The sequence below is a fragment of the Arachis stenosperma genome, chromosome 7 (assembly GCF_014773155.1).
Source record: "Arachis stenosperma cultivar V10309 chromosome 7, arast.V10309.gnm1.PFL2, whole genome shotgun sequence".
Taxonomy (NCBI): domain Eukaryota; kingdom Viridiplantae; phylum Streptophyta; class Magnoliopsida; order Fabales; family Fabaceae; genus Arachis; species Arachis stenosperma.
The window spans coordinates 19,325,596-19,337,774 of NC_080383.1; the positions used below are offsets into that span (position 1 = coordinate 19,325,596).

Consider the following 12,179-nt stretch of genomic DNA (forward strand, 5'->3'; position numbering starts at 1 on the left):
CAACACTAGTTGCTCACCATTGATGGATGATTTATACACAGTTTCTTTCTTTTATTACAATTTATTTTAATTATAATTATAATGGTAACATTGAGTTTACGTTATATTATTTAGTAACGTGAGTTTTATTTTGCTTACAACGGTATCACTGAGTTTCTGGTTATATTGTTTAGTAACGTGAGCTAGCGGATTTTTTACATAAATAAAATAAAAAATAAAAAATCATGGTTCAGAACTAAAAAAAAAAAAACAGAGAGAATAAGCGTTAAATTGGATTGATTTTTCCAAAACATATTTATTTTCTTTATTTTTTTAAACATGAGGTTTAAGAAGGGTTTCTTATTTTGATTTTTGAGGAAAAGCTGGAGAACAAAGATATTTTATTGGTGCTTTTTTTTATTTTAATAAAAAAAATCCTTATTTACTTATTGTAAGAATTAGGTTTCCGCATATTATTTTCCAATTTCATAATAAAATTAAAGAAGAAAATATAATATGAACAAATCAACTTTAGTCTATGTGAAATAGAATGGATTTATTCACAATTTTGCAGCACTTCAAACTTTCTTTTTACCTTAATTTTGTTGTCTAAACCTGTGAAAATACTTTACTTCATAAGTGAAAAATAATACACAAAAATGTATTTTTTCTTTTTATTAAAATAATTAGTATATAAAGAATTTTTATTTTAAAAAAAGCCAATATTTTGGCAGGGCAGGGGAAATGTAATTTCACTATAAAAATATTTAAAATATACAATAATATATGGAAGTAAGATAGCAAAATTCAGATTTTATATAAAAGAATAAATTAAATTTGTAAATATAAAATCATATTATGATTTGAATTATAGAATCCTCTTATGTAAAAAAAAAATTCTAAAATTAATTAACTTATTTTTTATTAGAATATTCTATCTACCTTGTATACCTTGTGGACACACAACTTTTGATATCTAATTTTTATTTACAATTAAGTCCTCCTTTTAATATACAGTTTTATTATATAAACTAGGTACATTTTAATGTAATGTGTGCAATAGTTAAATGTATGATAAATATTTTACTTTTTTACTAAAAAGTGTCGGATTTCATCTTGTATTTACAAGTTCGAAGAGAAAGAAAAATTTGGAGAAAAGGAAAAGAAAGTAAAGGGAAAACTTAAAATTTTTAAAACCCTTCTTGACTTCTTGATGTGTAGATCAGTAGATGAGATAATTGTAGAAACTTTATCAAAGTTTGATGGTCTCAAGTCTCTATTGTCTGGCAACCTATAAGAAATAGAGCAATTCAGTAGACAACCTAAAAGAAGGGAAAAGCACACAACAAAATTGCTTTGCACAACATTGGAAACCACCACAGCAACAACTGTGAAAATTTGGATTACCCAGGTTCAAGAATAACATGTTTCTCCTGTTATGTAGAGCAAAAAGTTCATTTTTTTTACACACAAAAAAAAAGATTGCTATGTATGTATTCTTGTCCATGCTTCTCACAAGTATCTATCAGTATACAACCAAGTGCAGATGTACTGCTAGTGCATATAAACTCAGCAAATGTAGAAGGAAATTCCCATGTAACATATCTGTAGGTATCTGCAGGCAGATATGTTATGTTCTTTTTTTTTACAAAAAAGAAAAAAAGATTGCTATGTATGTATTCCTGTCCATGCTTCTCACAAGTATCTATCAGTAGCCAACCTAGTGCAAATGTACCACTGTATATAAACTCTGCAAATGTAGAAGGAAATTCCTATACAACATATCTGTAGGTAACATATCTGCCTGCAGTCTCGCTTGGCTTGATTATCTTGACAACTTGTCCGGGCTTCAGTCCGTAATATCTTGCAACAGGGTCATCCACCTGGATTTTAGGTAGCTGAGGCAGCCCCATAAAAGAATATTAGGATTCAAGCAACATTTTAGAGTGATATCCTGATCACTGAAACAGTAGACAGCATTTTTATCTTCATACAACAAAGGTTAGCTAGAAAGTCAAAATTAACATTACCTGAGTCCCTTCCAGAGTGTATTTCTCAAGCAAAGCGTTCTTTTCTGCATCGGTGAGTACTTGATGTACAGGGACAAGTGCGTGCTCAGTTACGTTGAACAGAAGTTCGTTTTCCTGTATCATCAACGGGTATTCTTATAACACGAAAATGCGTATGAAGCAGTAAGCTATAAAGAATACAAACAGACCAAAGCAACCATATCTGCAGCACAGAAACCTACTAACTACGAATGACAATGGAAAAAAAATTTGAAAATCTTAACCATTATAAAGTATAACTAAAGCACTATGTATTTTGATTTTTGCACATATGTCTCTTGGTAAAAATTTCCAATCACAAGATCAAAAGTAAAGCATATGGATAACCTGAACTGTCTTTAATTATCCCTATGCTTATAAAACTTAAAAACATAAAAGAACAAAAGTTTCTAAGTATAAAATCCTATGATTCATTTAAACTATCGCAGATATTGAATATCAAAATTATGGGGGGAAAAAAAAGCAGGCAGGAAAACCTGGAAAACCACCCAGTGAAATTGGGAAGAAATTTCAGTGATACTTCTTTGGGCAAACTCTGTTATCTTCTCTTGACAAACCAAGATTGCATTAAAAACTTTCTGAGAGTGCATGCGCTTGGTGTAGGCTTTTATTTCTGCGACACCAATCTTGCGCTTGCTGGGGAAAAAGACATAGATCTGCTCAGAAGGATTGTCTTTCTTGCATTTGTTGATAACAAGATCTTCCCTATCCTTTCCCACGAAGTTGTCAAATTCTTTCTTGAACTCTTCTATAGTATTGTTGATCTCAAGATCACTAACGAGGTAACCCCTATCCCTCAGCATTTGCAGCACCGTCTTCCTGATTCTATAGAGGTTCTTGACTTCATCTTCCGACAGAACCATCCTTCTTCTTCTTCCTCTATCACCAGCAACCAAACAACGAATTATAAAGCACATTGCAGCAAACATAACGTAGCCAGATTTTTGAAAATGTTCAGAAAGAATTCCCAAAATACAGAAAGAAAAAAGGGGAAAACTGTTCCTGCACAATAACTATTAACGAATACGATCATTTGAGAAGAATGTAAATGGATTATACCAGAAACAGATAAATCTTTCATCAATAAATCACTCAAACCCTAAGTAAGCAAAAACTTCATAATTAAGTTAACAAATAAGGATGAAAATGCAAATGCAAATGCGTCTTACCAAATAGAAGTGTGTAACGCTAAACTGTACGGTGGAGAAGCCAAGCCACAGAATGCGCACAGGTAAATGTTGTTGCTGAGAGAGAGAGAGAGTGTGTGTGTGTTATTGAGTCTGTTAATAGTTTGTTAAGCTTAGGCACCATAGTTTGTTAGAGGTTAGTGAGTTAGTTAACCCTTTCAGTTACGGGGTTTAAGAAGGGTTTTTGAGAGCAGAATTGAAGAAATGTTTTGGCGGGAAAGCAGGGGGCGTAGTGTAATTTCACAATAACAACATTCAGCTATAATAATCTGGATAATTTTTAGTTTGAGTTTTTTACTTATAATTATATTTTTTTTATATGCAGTTTTATTGGCAGAACTCCTCGCCTATGTGAAAATTGTTCCAAATAGATTTTTAAAAATAAAATTTTTTTTTTTTTGGAAATGGAGATGAGCATAGTAGCTAAAATCTCGATTTAACTCTTAAAATCTTCCGATATTACGATTTTAAATGAGTTTATCGATTTTATGAAATTTGTACTAAGTCTGACGATTTTACGATTTAAATCTTGTTAAGATTTTACATTTTACGTTTTTTATTTACTTTTTCGATTTCACGTAAAATCTCGATTTTCTCTACCTTGAAGATGAGGGACTAAAATTTTTTCAAAGCAGATTTTTATCCCGTTTCGTTAATCTCCGAGTTATTAAATTTATTTAAATATTCTTAATTTATTTTTATATAAATTTTTTAGTCATTTTCACATACCAATATACCATATAAATATAAATATATATATATATATATTGAAAAATTTAACCATAATTTTATAAGTGTCTTTCATTCTCTTCATGACTCTAACATTGTGTCATTCCACTCTCCCATCATTTAGAAGGCCAGAATTCCTAAATTCCAATCTTCCTTAACATCTCGTAAATTCCAATCTCCCATAACATCATAACCATATCCTTCGTCATTCTCCTTTTTACCAATGTGTGACTGTGTACTTATATGTTGTAATAATGTTTTCTATTTTTTTAAAAAAAAATCATTAAAACTTTTATATAAATGATTAATATAAGAAGATGGAAAATGGAATATGCGAAAAATGCATATCCACAAAAAATAAGAATGGGAAGCAATATTCTTCCGCCCCCACTATGTTCTGCTTTGTTGCCATCCCTAATAAATAGAATTTAGGCCTGTTCAACTAATATTTTCAATTAAAATTGTATATATCTATTTGTAAAAATAGAAAATGTATGTATAAAAATAAAATTATTAATTTATTGTGTATTTAAATTATTTTTAATTAATAAAATAAAAAATATATATTTAATTATTAAAAAATATTGATCTCAAAATAATATTTATTATAAAAAATATGAACGTAACGGGGTTGACAAAAATATATTGCTATCACAACAAAAAAAATGTATTTTTCTATACTTAAAATTTTAAGTCAAATTTTTAAAACTCTATACCAAGTTTTATCAACAGAGAATTTAATCATTTTGTTATTTGACCGTGGATACTTGTGTTATGAAAAAAAAATTATCAATTCAGTATCTAAAAGATATAGATGCGAACAAAAAGAATCATAAAAAATATTATCGACAAAACAACAATGATTTGAAAATATAATAAGAATAACTAATAAATAATATATTTTTTATGAGGGACAAAAAAAAAGCTTCTATTTATCAAACTTCTATTTTTTAGGATGCATTAATATTTAAATTGGTTAACCAAATATCTCGAAAATTAAATCGGCCTTTTAAATTTTTATTGAATCAAATTGATATCTAATTTAAATAAGTAAATAACAGATGAATGTAAAAAATTTTGCCTTTCTTTAACCATGGAAAACCAACGCAACTATTCAATACAAAAATGGTACGTGGCTATAACTACTATCATTTACCACGCAAGTTCTTACTCTTAAATTTCTCAATGAAACAACAGTTGTAATCTGCTATTTTTCGGATATTAAATTGTATTTTTTTGTATTTTCTTCCAAAAAGACCAACTCATAACACTTGACACGAGTAAGACGAATCAGCAACACTGCATATCCATGTAGCAGTTCAACATAAATATCCATAATCCATATTTCTTTTTTATCACACTGTTACATGAAAGTTTCTACAAATTAATATCTTTTCTTTTCCATTTTCTCCCCTTTTTTATATGACTAGGAATTAGGATGTAGGATGCCAATTTCTTACCCAATCCGTCAAAGTTGAAACATTTCTATTAATATCTTCAATAGTGTCACTCTTCATAGCAACCACTCTGTCCTCTGGGTAACTTTCTTTAGCTTCCTCAAGTAGAACTTGAAAGATTTCACATTCTATGTTGTTAGAAAGCTTTGATTCATTGTAACCTCTGTCACAAAGATGAAGGAAGTGAATTTGATGAAACACCCTAGCAAAAATAGCAAATATCAACAATCAATAAGTGCTTCCCTACCTCCTACTCAAGCGGTCATACAGCACGGTGTTATCAGTTTGAAGTACAACAACGCAATCAAACCATCGCTCAGGGAAGAAATCACACCCATGATAATCCACTATATTTCCCCCTTCTTCCATTTGATCCTCAAGCTCATCACAGACCTTAAACACCAAGCAAGGAAACACAATATGATGAGAAATGCATTAGCACTGAGGATAACATGAAAAAATGGTTCATATAACTCGAAACTACCAAAGATCTTAGTACCAAATAGGACATGTATATTCCTATGCTTAATACCAAATATATAGGAAAATTCTCAAGAATTGCTACCAAATGCAATGAAAGGAGGAGAAAGGAATAAAAAAGATTAGTGCAAAAAGAATATATAGTATTGAAATATGTCTCCTGACACTATATGTACATTGTAGGACCTGAAATGAAATCAACTTTGAAAAAGCAAAATGACTTGTGTCCTATAAAGAAGTGTATAAACTGTTCTTTATATCCCCGTAAAACCAAATATTGCAATGAGTAAATTCAAACAGACATTAGAAAATAATTCACAAATATTAATATTACAACATTAAGCAGCAAGCATCTTTCCTATCAATGAAGGGGGGTTTCCCCAATTCCATGAACAACCTATCTATAATATCACCTTAACTTGGATACTAACCATCTGACCACCATCATTGTCATCAAGTTAATAGTCTACATGAAATCAGCTGACCAACTACCTACGGACATCATTTTAACACAACACTTAAAACCTTTCTCACTGGGTGGGATTTGCTAAATAGATCCAACACATCATTGCATCATGTCCATGTATTGGAATGACACATAATTTTACATTAGTTGTCACATGTCTAATATAACCCTACATGGATTCAAAGACATCTTTGCATCTTGACCATGCATAGGGATGCAACAAAGCTTTATGTAATGTCGCAAGCCAAATACAACCCTCCTTGTTTTTCCAAATTTGGGACCGGCTATGTAAACACGGGCTTAGTTACTATCTAAGAACATCCACAACACAAAATGAATTTATAATTAAGAACTTCATCAAAACCCATATAAGAGAACATATATATATGCATAGATCATTACTTACAATTTGATTATTAATCCTCATGCATCTTAATATTTGAATGATTTTTTTTTTTTTTAAATACCAAAAGAGAAAAGGGGGTAATAAGTTACCAAGTCTTCATTAAGGACAAAACAATCAAGCTCATCATCCCAGCCATCATGTAAGTTCTTGTCTCTGACTAAATCCCCAACATTGATGTGGCGAAGCTGTGTGGCTTCAGCTAGAGCAGTACATGTGGTAGTCTTCCCCGTCCCCGGAGTACCCGTCACCAGAATGTTTGGCCTCTTCCTCCTCCCACTTTCCTCCACCATCACTACAACCCAAAAACCTGCAAAAAAAAAAGAAATTCAATTGGAGAACACTGTTTCAGCTCATGCCACATCGATTGTTACATTCTGAAGTGCTTCATTCAATTAAAACTTCAATAGGGGGATACAAATATTTTGAGAACTAATATTAAATCACTAATCATCATGACATAAACAAGGGAAACACACATAATCATGCATGCTAAAATAGCAAAAGGCATAAAATTAAGAATTATAAAACAAAGCCAGATGCAGACTTGATCACCAAAAACATAAAAAATAAGAAGAAAAAAATCACAAAAACCGAACAACTCAGCACAAATAAGAAAAACCAACAACACAGCAAGGGATCAAAGAGGAGTAGAGGACCTAACGGAAATGAAGCGACTGGATGTCACCGCGGGAAGGAGGCGACGACGGCGACCGGAAGGAAAAGAGGCTGGAGAACTTCACTGCTAGGGCCTAGGAGAGTGAGAACGGATTTCATTTAAGAATTAGGGTTTATCCGTAAGTGTCTTTTCTCCAGATCCAAAACAACGTCGTTTTTCTCTCACTGGAAAACCGGCCTGTTTTCGGTCAATCTGAGTTGCCGGTTCTGAATTGGTTTTCTCACTTTTTGATTCAACACCGGTTCTTATACCGATTTTACTTGCAGATCGAACCGGTTTTCAGAACGTACTTCAGCAGTTCAGCTTCCCTGTTTGAGAAAATACCATTTATATCCTCAACAAACTCAAAAAAATCCGATTCTGGTCCAAATAATTGGGCCAAACTCTTTCAAGCTTCTTACTAATATCGAGAAACTTCTTTAGATTTAGCTCAAATTAAGGTTTAGTCACCTTTATAAGTGGCTTCATTCGTTCCTGCTTATAGTCACAATTTCTCTCCTTGAATTCGTCTCTAACGACAATGCAAATTTTGAAAAAATTACCATTTGTACCCATAAATTTTGCGAACACTACAAAAGTACCCATCGAACAAGAAAATTAACGTTGTACTCATGAAAGATGAGTTCCGTGTGACAATCAAGGTTCTGAAAACCGAACCGGTCATCGAACCGCTCTGGGTACTGGTTCACTGATTCATAGGTTCAACCGGTTTGACCGTGGTTAAACCGTAAAAACCGTTTTATAATAAAATAATAATTAAAATATAAATAAGCACATGAAAATATAATTATAGTCTAATTTAAACTTTAAAATATCATTCAAATTAAAAGTACTACATAAACCAAATGTTATAATCTCATTCAAATACAAATTCAAAGTTCAAAAGTCAACAAACAACCAATCAAACATAACATAGCAGCATCAAAACGATCCAAGTTTGTCATCAATCATCAAAAACCTCCATAATTTGCTGCAGATTTGCCTCATTGAATTGTCACAAGTGCAAATAAATAAATGGAGATGCTCAACAACAATGAAACCTTCATTTCCACTACATTAATTATTCTTACAAAATTCAAAACTAGTGGTACAATTTCTTATAAAAGAAATGTCACAAGTGCAAATAAATAAATGGAGATGCTCAACAACAACTGGCACACAATTAAAAAAGAAGACTCAATGAATTGAAGAACTGAACATAATATAATGTAGCCATTCTTATCTTTAATTTGTCGATCCAACCACAATTTTAATTTTCTCTTAGTCCTCACTCTGTTCTACACTGAGAAAATGAGAAGCATTATTTCAAAACTTGTTCTTATTATTTTTGTAACTGTAACACTTGATCATCATGTTGTGGAATGCCGCACTCTTAACACTCTGAACAAGTACAACATCTCAGGTTCAAAAAATTCTTTGTTCACAAAATCATCACAAAATCAGTTCATATTTCATCACAGTTCATAGAGTTCACAGTTTCATGACTTTCATCACAGTCTAGCAGTTCACAGTGTCACAAAATCAAAGATCACAAAACCATGTCACAAAATCAGAGTTTACAAGATCAGACTTCACAAAATCATGTCACAGAATCAGAGTTAACAAAATCAGATTTCACAAAATCATGTCACAAAATCAAAATTCAGTTCACAAAATGAGTTCAGAAAATCAAAGTTCACAGTTTCAGAATTCAGAGTTCATCATGTCACAAAATCAGAATTCAGTTCATCAGAATCAATGAAATCCCAAAATTATTTCATAACAGTTTCAGAGAGTAGAGACTCAGAGTTCAGTTCATCATAGCACAGCTCATCAGAATCAATGAAATCAAAAAATAAATTCATAACAGTTTCAGAGAGTAGAGACTCAGAGTTCAGTTCATCAGAGCACAGTTGATCAGAATCAATGAAATCAAAAAATAAATTCATAACAGTTTACTCAGAGTTCAGTTCATCATAGCACAGTTCATCAGAATCAATGAAATCAAAAAATAAATTCATAACAGTTTACTCAGAGTTCAGTTCATCAGAACACAGTTCATCAGAATCAAATAAATCAAAAAATAAATTCAAAACAGTTTCAGAGAGTAGAGACCCAGAGTTCAGTTCATCAGTTCAGTTCATCAGAATCAATGTAATCACAAAATGAACTCATAACAGTTTCAGTTTTCAGAGAGTAGAAACTCAGACTTCAGTTCATCAGAGCACAGTTTCATCAGAATCGGATTGCATCACAAAATCATGTTCATAACCTAATTAAAAATTACCTGGAAATGAGGAAATCTGTTGCTTTCCCTCAGAGCTTGAAGGACAATGCTTCAACGCTTCAACGCTTCTCTACTGCTTTCTCATAGGCAGAGCTCGACGGAGGTGACATGCGAAGTGGCTAAGGGCGTGAGTGCGACGGCGGTGAGGGCGTGAGTGCGACGGCGGTGAGGGCGTGAGTGCAACGGCGGTGAGGGCGTGAGTGCGATGGCGGTGACTGCGTTGAGGGCCTCCTGGAGTCTGGAGTTGACAACTGGGTGGTGAGTGCGGTGAGTGCGGTGACTGCGGTGACTGCGGTGAGTGCGGTGACTGGGTGGTGTTCTGTTCTTTGGGAGGCTGGAGGAACGAGGAGGAAGTGGAGGCTGGAGGAACGAGGAGGAGGAAGTGGAGCTGTGGAGGCTGCGAAGTGCGAAGTGCCCTCTCGCGAAGGAGAAAGGGAATTAGGGTTCCCTCAGCAGCACAAAACGGCGCCGTGTTGCTGCAATGTTAAAAAACCGGCCGGGTCCCGGTTCGGTTCGACCGACCGGTAACCGGCCGGTTCGTCGGTTTAAGTTCGGTTTTCAAATACTGCGGTTTTTGTTATTGTCCGAACCGTAACAGTGACCGGTTCACGGTTCGACCGGTCGACCGGTCGGTTCGAATCGGTTTTCAGAACATTGGTGACAATAGTACCCAAACCGTGATTTTTCGTTAACTTTTTAATAAAATTTCCAAATTACCCCTTCTATCTTCTTCCCCAAATTCCAAATTTCACAACCCTCATCTTTCGTCTTCCTTTGTCGCCACCAGTCACCATTCCCTCAAGACCAAGCACCTGATGTCTTTCTCCAACCTTTATCCTCAACCTCCATCTCTCTTTATTCCAATCCTAATTTGTTCTCCAAATCTAAATCCAAATCAACTTTAACATCATTACCTTTGTTTTTTCTTTCTTCTTCGGATGCAACAACAACACTAAGAAAGCACACCCTTTTCAAACTATTCAACCTTAATATTGTTGTTCTTCTTATTCCAAAACTATAAATAGCAGAATTCAGCAACCAGAGCCAACAAGAGGCCAGTGGCCACGGTCTCTTTCCAACGGTGACTCCAAACACTACTCAGCGCCGTCGATTTGTAGAAAAAGGAGCTGTTGTTAGAGTATTTTCATGCCATTTGGTGGACTGATATTCACATTGCAGCCGCCGTCGCTGCTTAAGCTAGGCTTCTGAGGCCACCGCAGAACCTTCTAGAAGGTTGTGGTGGTAGTAACGTTATTGTTGAAAGATCTTGTTTCACTTTGAGTACTGGAGAACAAGGAGGAATGATGGTGGCGGGATACATTGATGAGGATGAGCTTCTGAACATGCCGAGTATGATCGAAGCCATGGCCAGGGGAATGCAGGGTGAAGAAGGACCCACACTCCGATCCCAAGCCCACCTTCGACGACGATATCATCAGCAAGTGCTGCTCCTCCGGTGAGTTTCCAGCGAAACTTCTCCTCTGCAACAAATGCGATCGAGACTATCACATCTTCTATCTCCGACCTATCTTTTCCTTCCGTTCCCAAAGGCTCTTGGTTCTGCGCCTTTGTTCCCACCGTGACACTAAGAAACCAAAATGTATGTTTTTTTGTTAATTTCAAACTTTTTTTCTTTTTCTACACCAGATCTACAAATCCATAATATTTGAACAATAACATCAGATAATTAATATTCCGAATTTGGGGAAGAAGATAAAAGAGGTAATTTGAAAATTTTATTAAAAAGTTAACAAAAAATTACGATTTGGGTACTATTGTCTCACAGAACCCATCTTTCATGGGTACAACATTAATTTTTTTATTTGATTGGTACTTTTGTCAGCGTTCACAAAATTCATTGGTACAAATGGTAGTTTTTTCGCAATTTTTTTGATATCTGATTTGTGCTTCTTTTGTTATGTTTTTATTCTTCTAAACAAATGAAATTGCTCTGCAAGTTTGGTTATGATTTTATACTCTGATGTTCGATCTTTTATACTATATATGTTCAACTATTTTGGGATGAACTTTTGCTTTTTATTGGGGTTTATCGTTAAAATGTGCATAGGAAGTGATATAGAGATGGAAGTGATGATCTTTTCTCCAAATGATCGAAGCTGAAAATATTGTGCGATTTTGTCTCTTTCGAAAAACCAAGCCAATTAGTTCTGATCTATCTCTTCCTATAATAACATTAACAATTATTTCATATCTAATGATGTTTTAATTTTTGAATATATATCTAAGATTTTGTTTTGCATCGGCCATTTCACAATCGTGGATAACCCGTATATAAAAAATTAATTTAGATCTTCTAAAATAAAAAAATAAATTTATAAAATGATAAATTCATGAATTAATCACTGTTGAATAAGAATAAGAATAACTATCCGTAAACTCTGTCTAAGCAATAGTTTTAAAGACTAGGTATTTATTAGCAAAAACCAACGAACCATCCAGTATA

General features: G+C 33.6%; 2 protein-coding genes and 1 non-coding gene across 5 annotated transcripts; 1 reads left to right on the forward strand and 2 right to left on the reverse strand.

Moving 5' to 3' along the window:
- Nucleotides 1–1,714: 1,714 nt before the first annotated feature.
- LOC130940220 (DNA-directed RNA polymerases II and IV subunit 5A-like) lies at nucleotides 1,715–2,914 on the reverse strand. Its single transcript, XM_057868299.1, has 3 exons — nucleotides 2,525–2,914; nucleotides 2,010–2,123; nucleotides 1,715–1,877 (listed from the first exon to the last, which is right to left on the reverse strand). Exons 1-3 carry the CDS (start codon nucleotides 2,909–2,911, stop codon nucleotides 1,752–1,754), a joined length of 627 nt encoding a protein of 208 aa, XP_057724282.1. The 5' UTR covers nucleotides 2,912–2,914; the 3' UTR covers nucleotides 1,715–1,751.
- Nucleotides 2,915–5,030: 2,116 nt separating this feature from the next.
- Nucleotides 5,031–10,144, reverse strand: LOC130940256 (adenylate kinase isoenzyme 6 homolog). Of its 3 annotated transcripts, XM_057868356.1 has the most exons (6): nucleotides 9,716–10,144; nucleotides 7,900–7,960; nucleotides 7,430–7,757; nucleotides 6,863–7,080; nucleotides 5,669–5,814; nucleotides 5,031–5,584 (listed from the first exon to the last, which is right to left on the reverse strand). In XM_057868356.1, exons 4-6 carry the CDS (start codon nucleotides 7,061–7,063, stop codon nucleotides 5,398–5,400), a joined length of 534 nt encoding a protein of 177 aa, XP_057724339.1. In that variant the 5' UTR covers nucleotides 7,064–7,080; nucleotides 7,430–7,757; nucleotides 7,900–7,960; nucleotides 9,716–10,144; the 3' UTR covers nucleotides 5,031–5,397. The 3 variants fall into 3 exon arrangements, with proteins under 3 accessions (XP_057724339.1, XP_057724338.1, XP_057724337.1); XM_057868355.1 differs by lacking the exon at nucleotides 7,900–7,960; XM_057868354.1 differs by lacking the exons at nucleotides 7,430–7,757; nucleotides 7,900–7,960.
- A 1,653-nt stretch (nucleotides 10,145–11,797) lies between these two features.
- Nucleotides 11,798–11,892, forward strand: LOC130942739 (small nucleolar RNA Z103). Its single transcript, XR_009071298.1, has one exon. It is a non-coding gene; the product is annotated as a small nucleolar RNA Z103 (small nucleolar RNA).
- The last annotated feature ends 287 nt before the right edge of the window (nucleotides 11,893–12,179 follow it).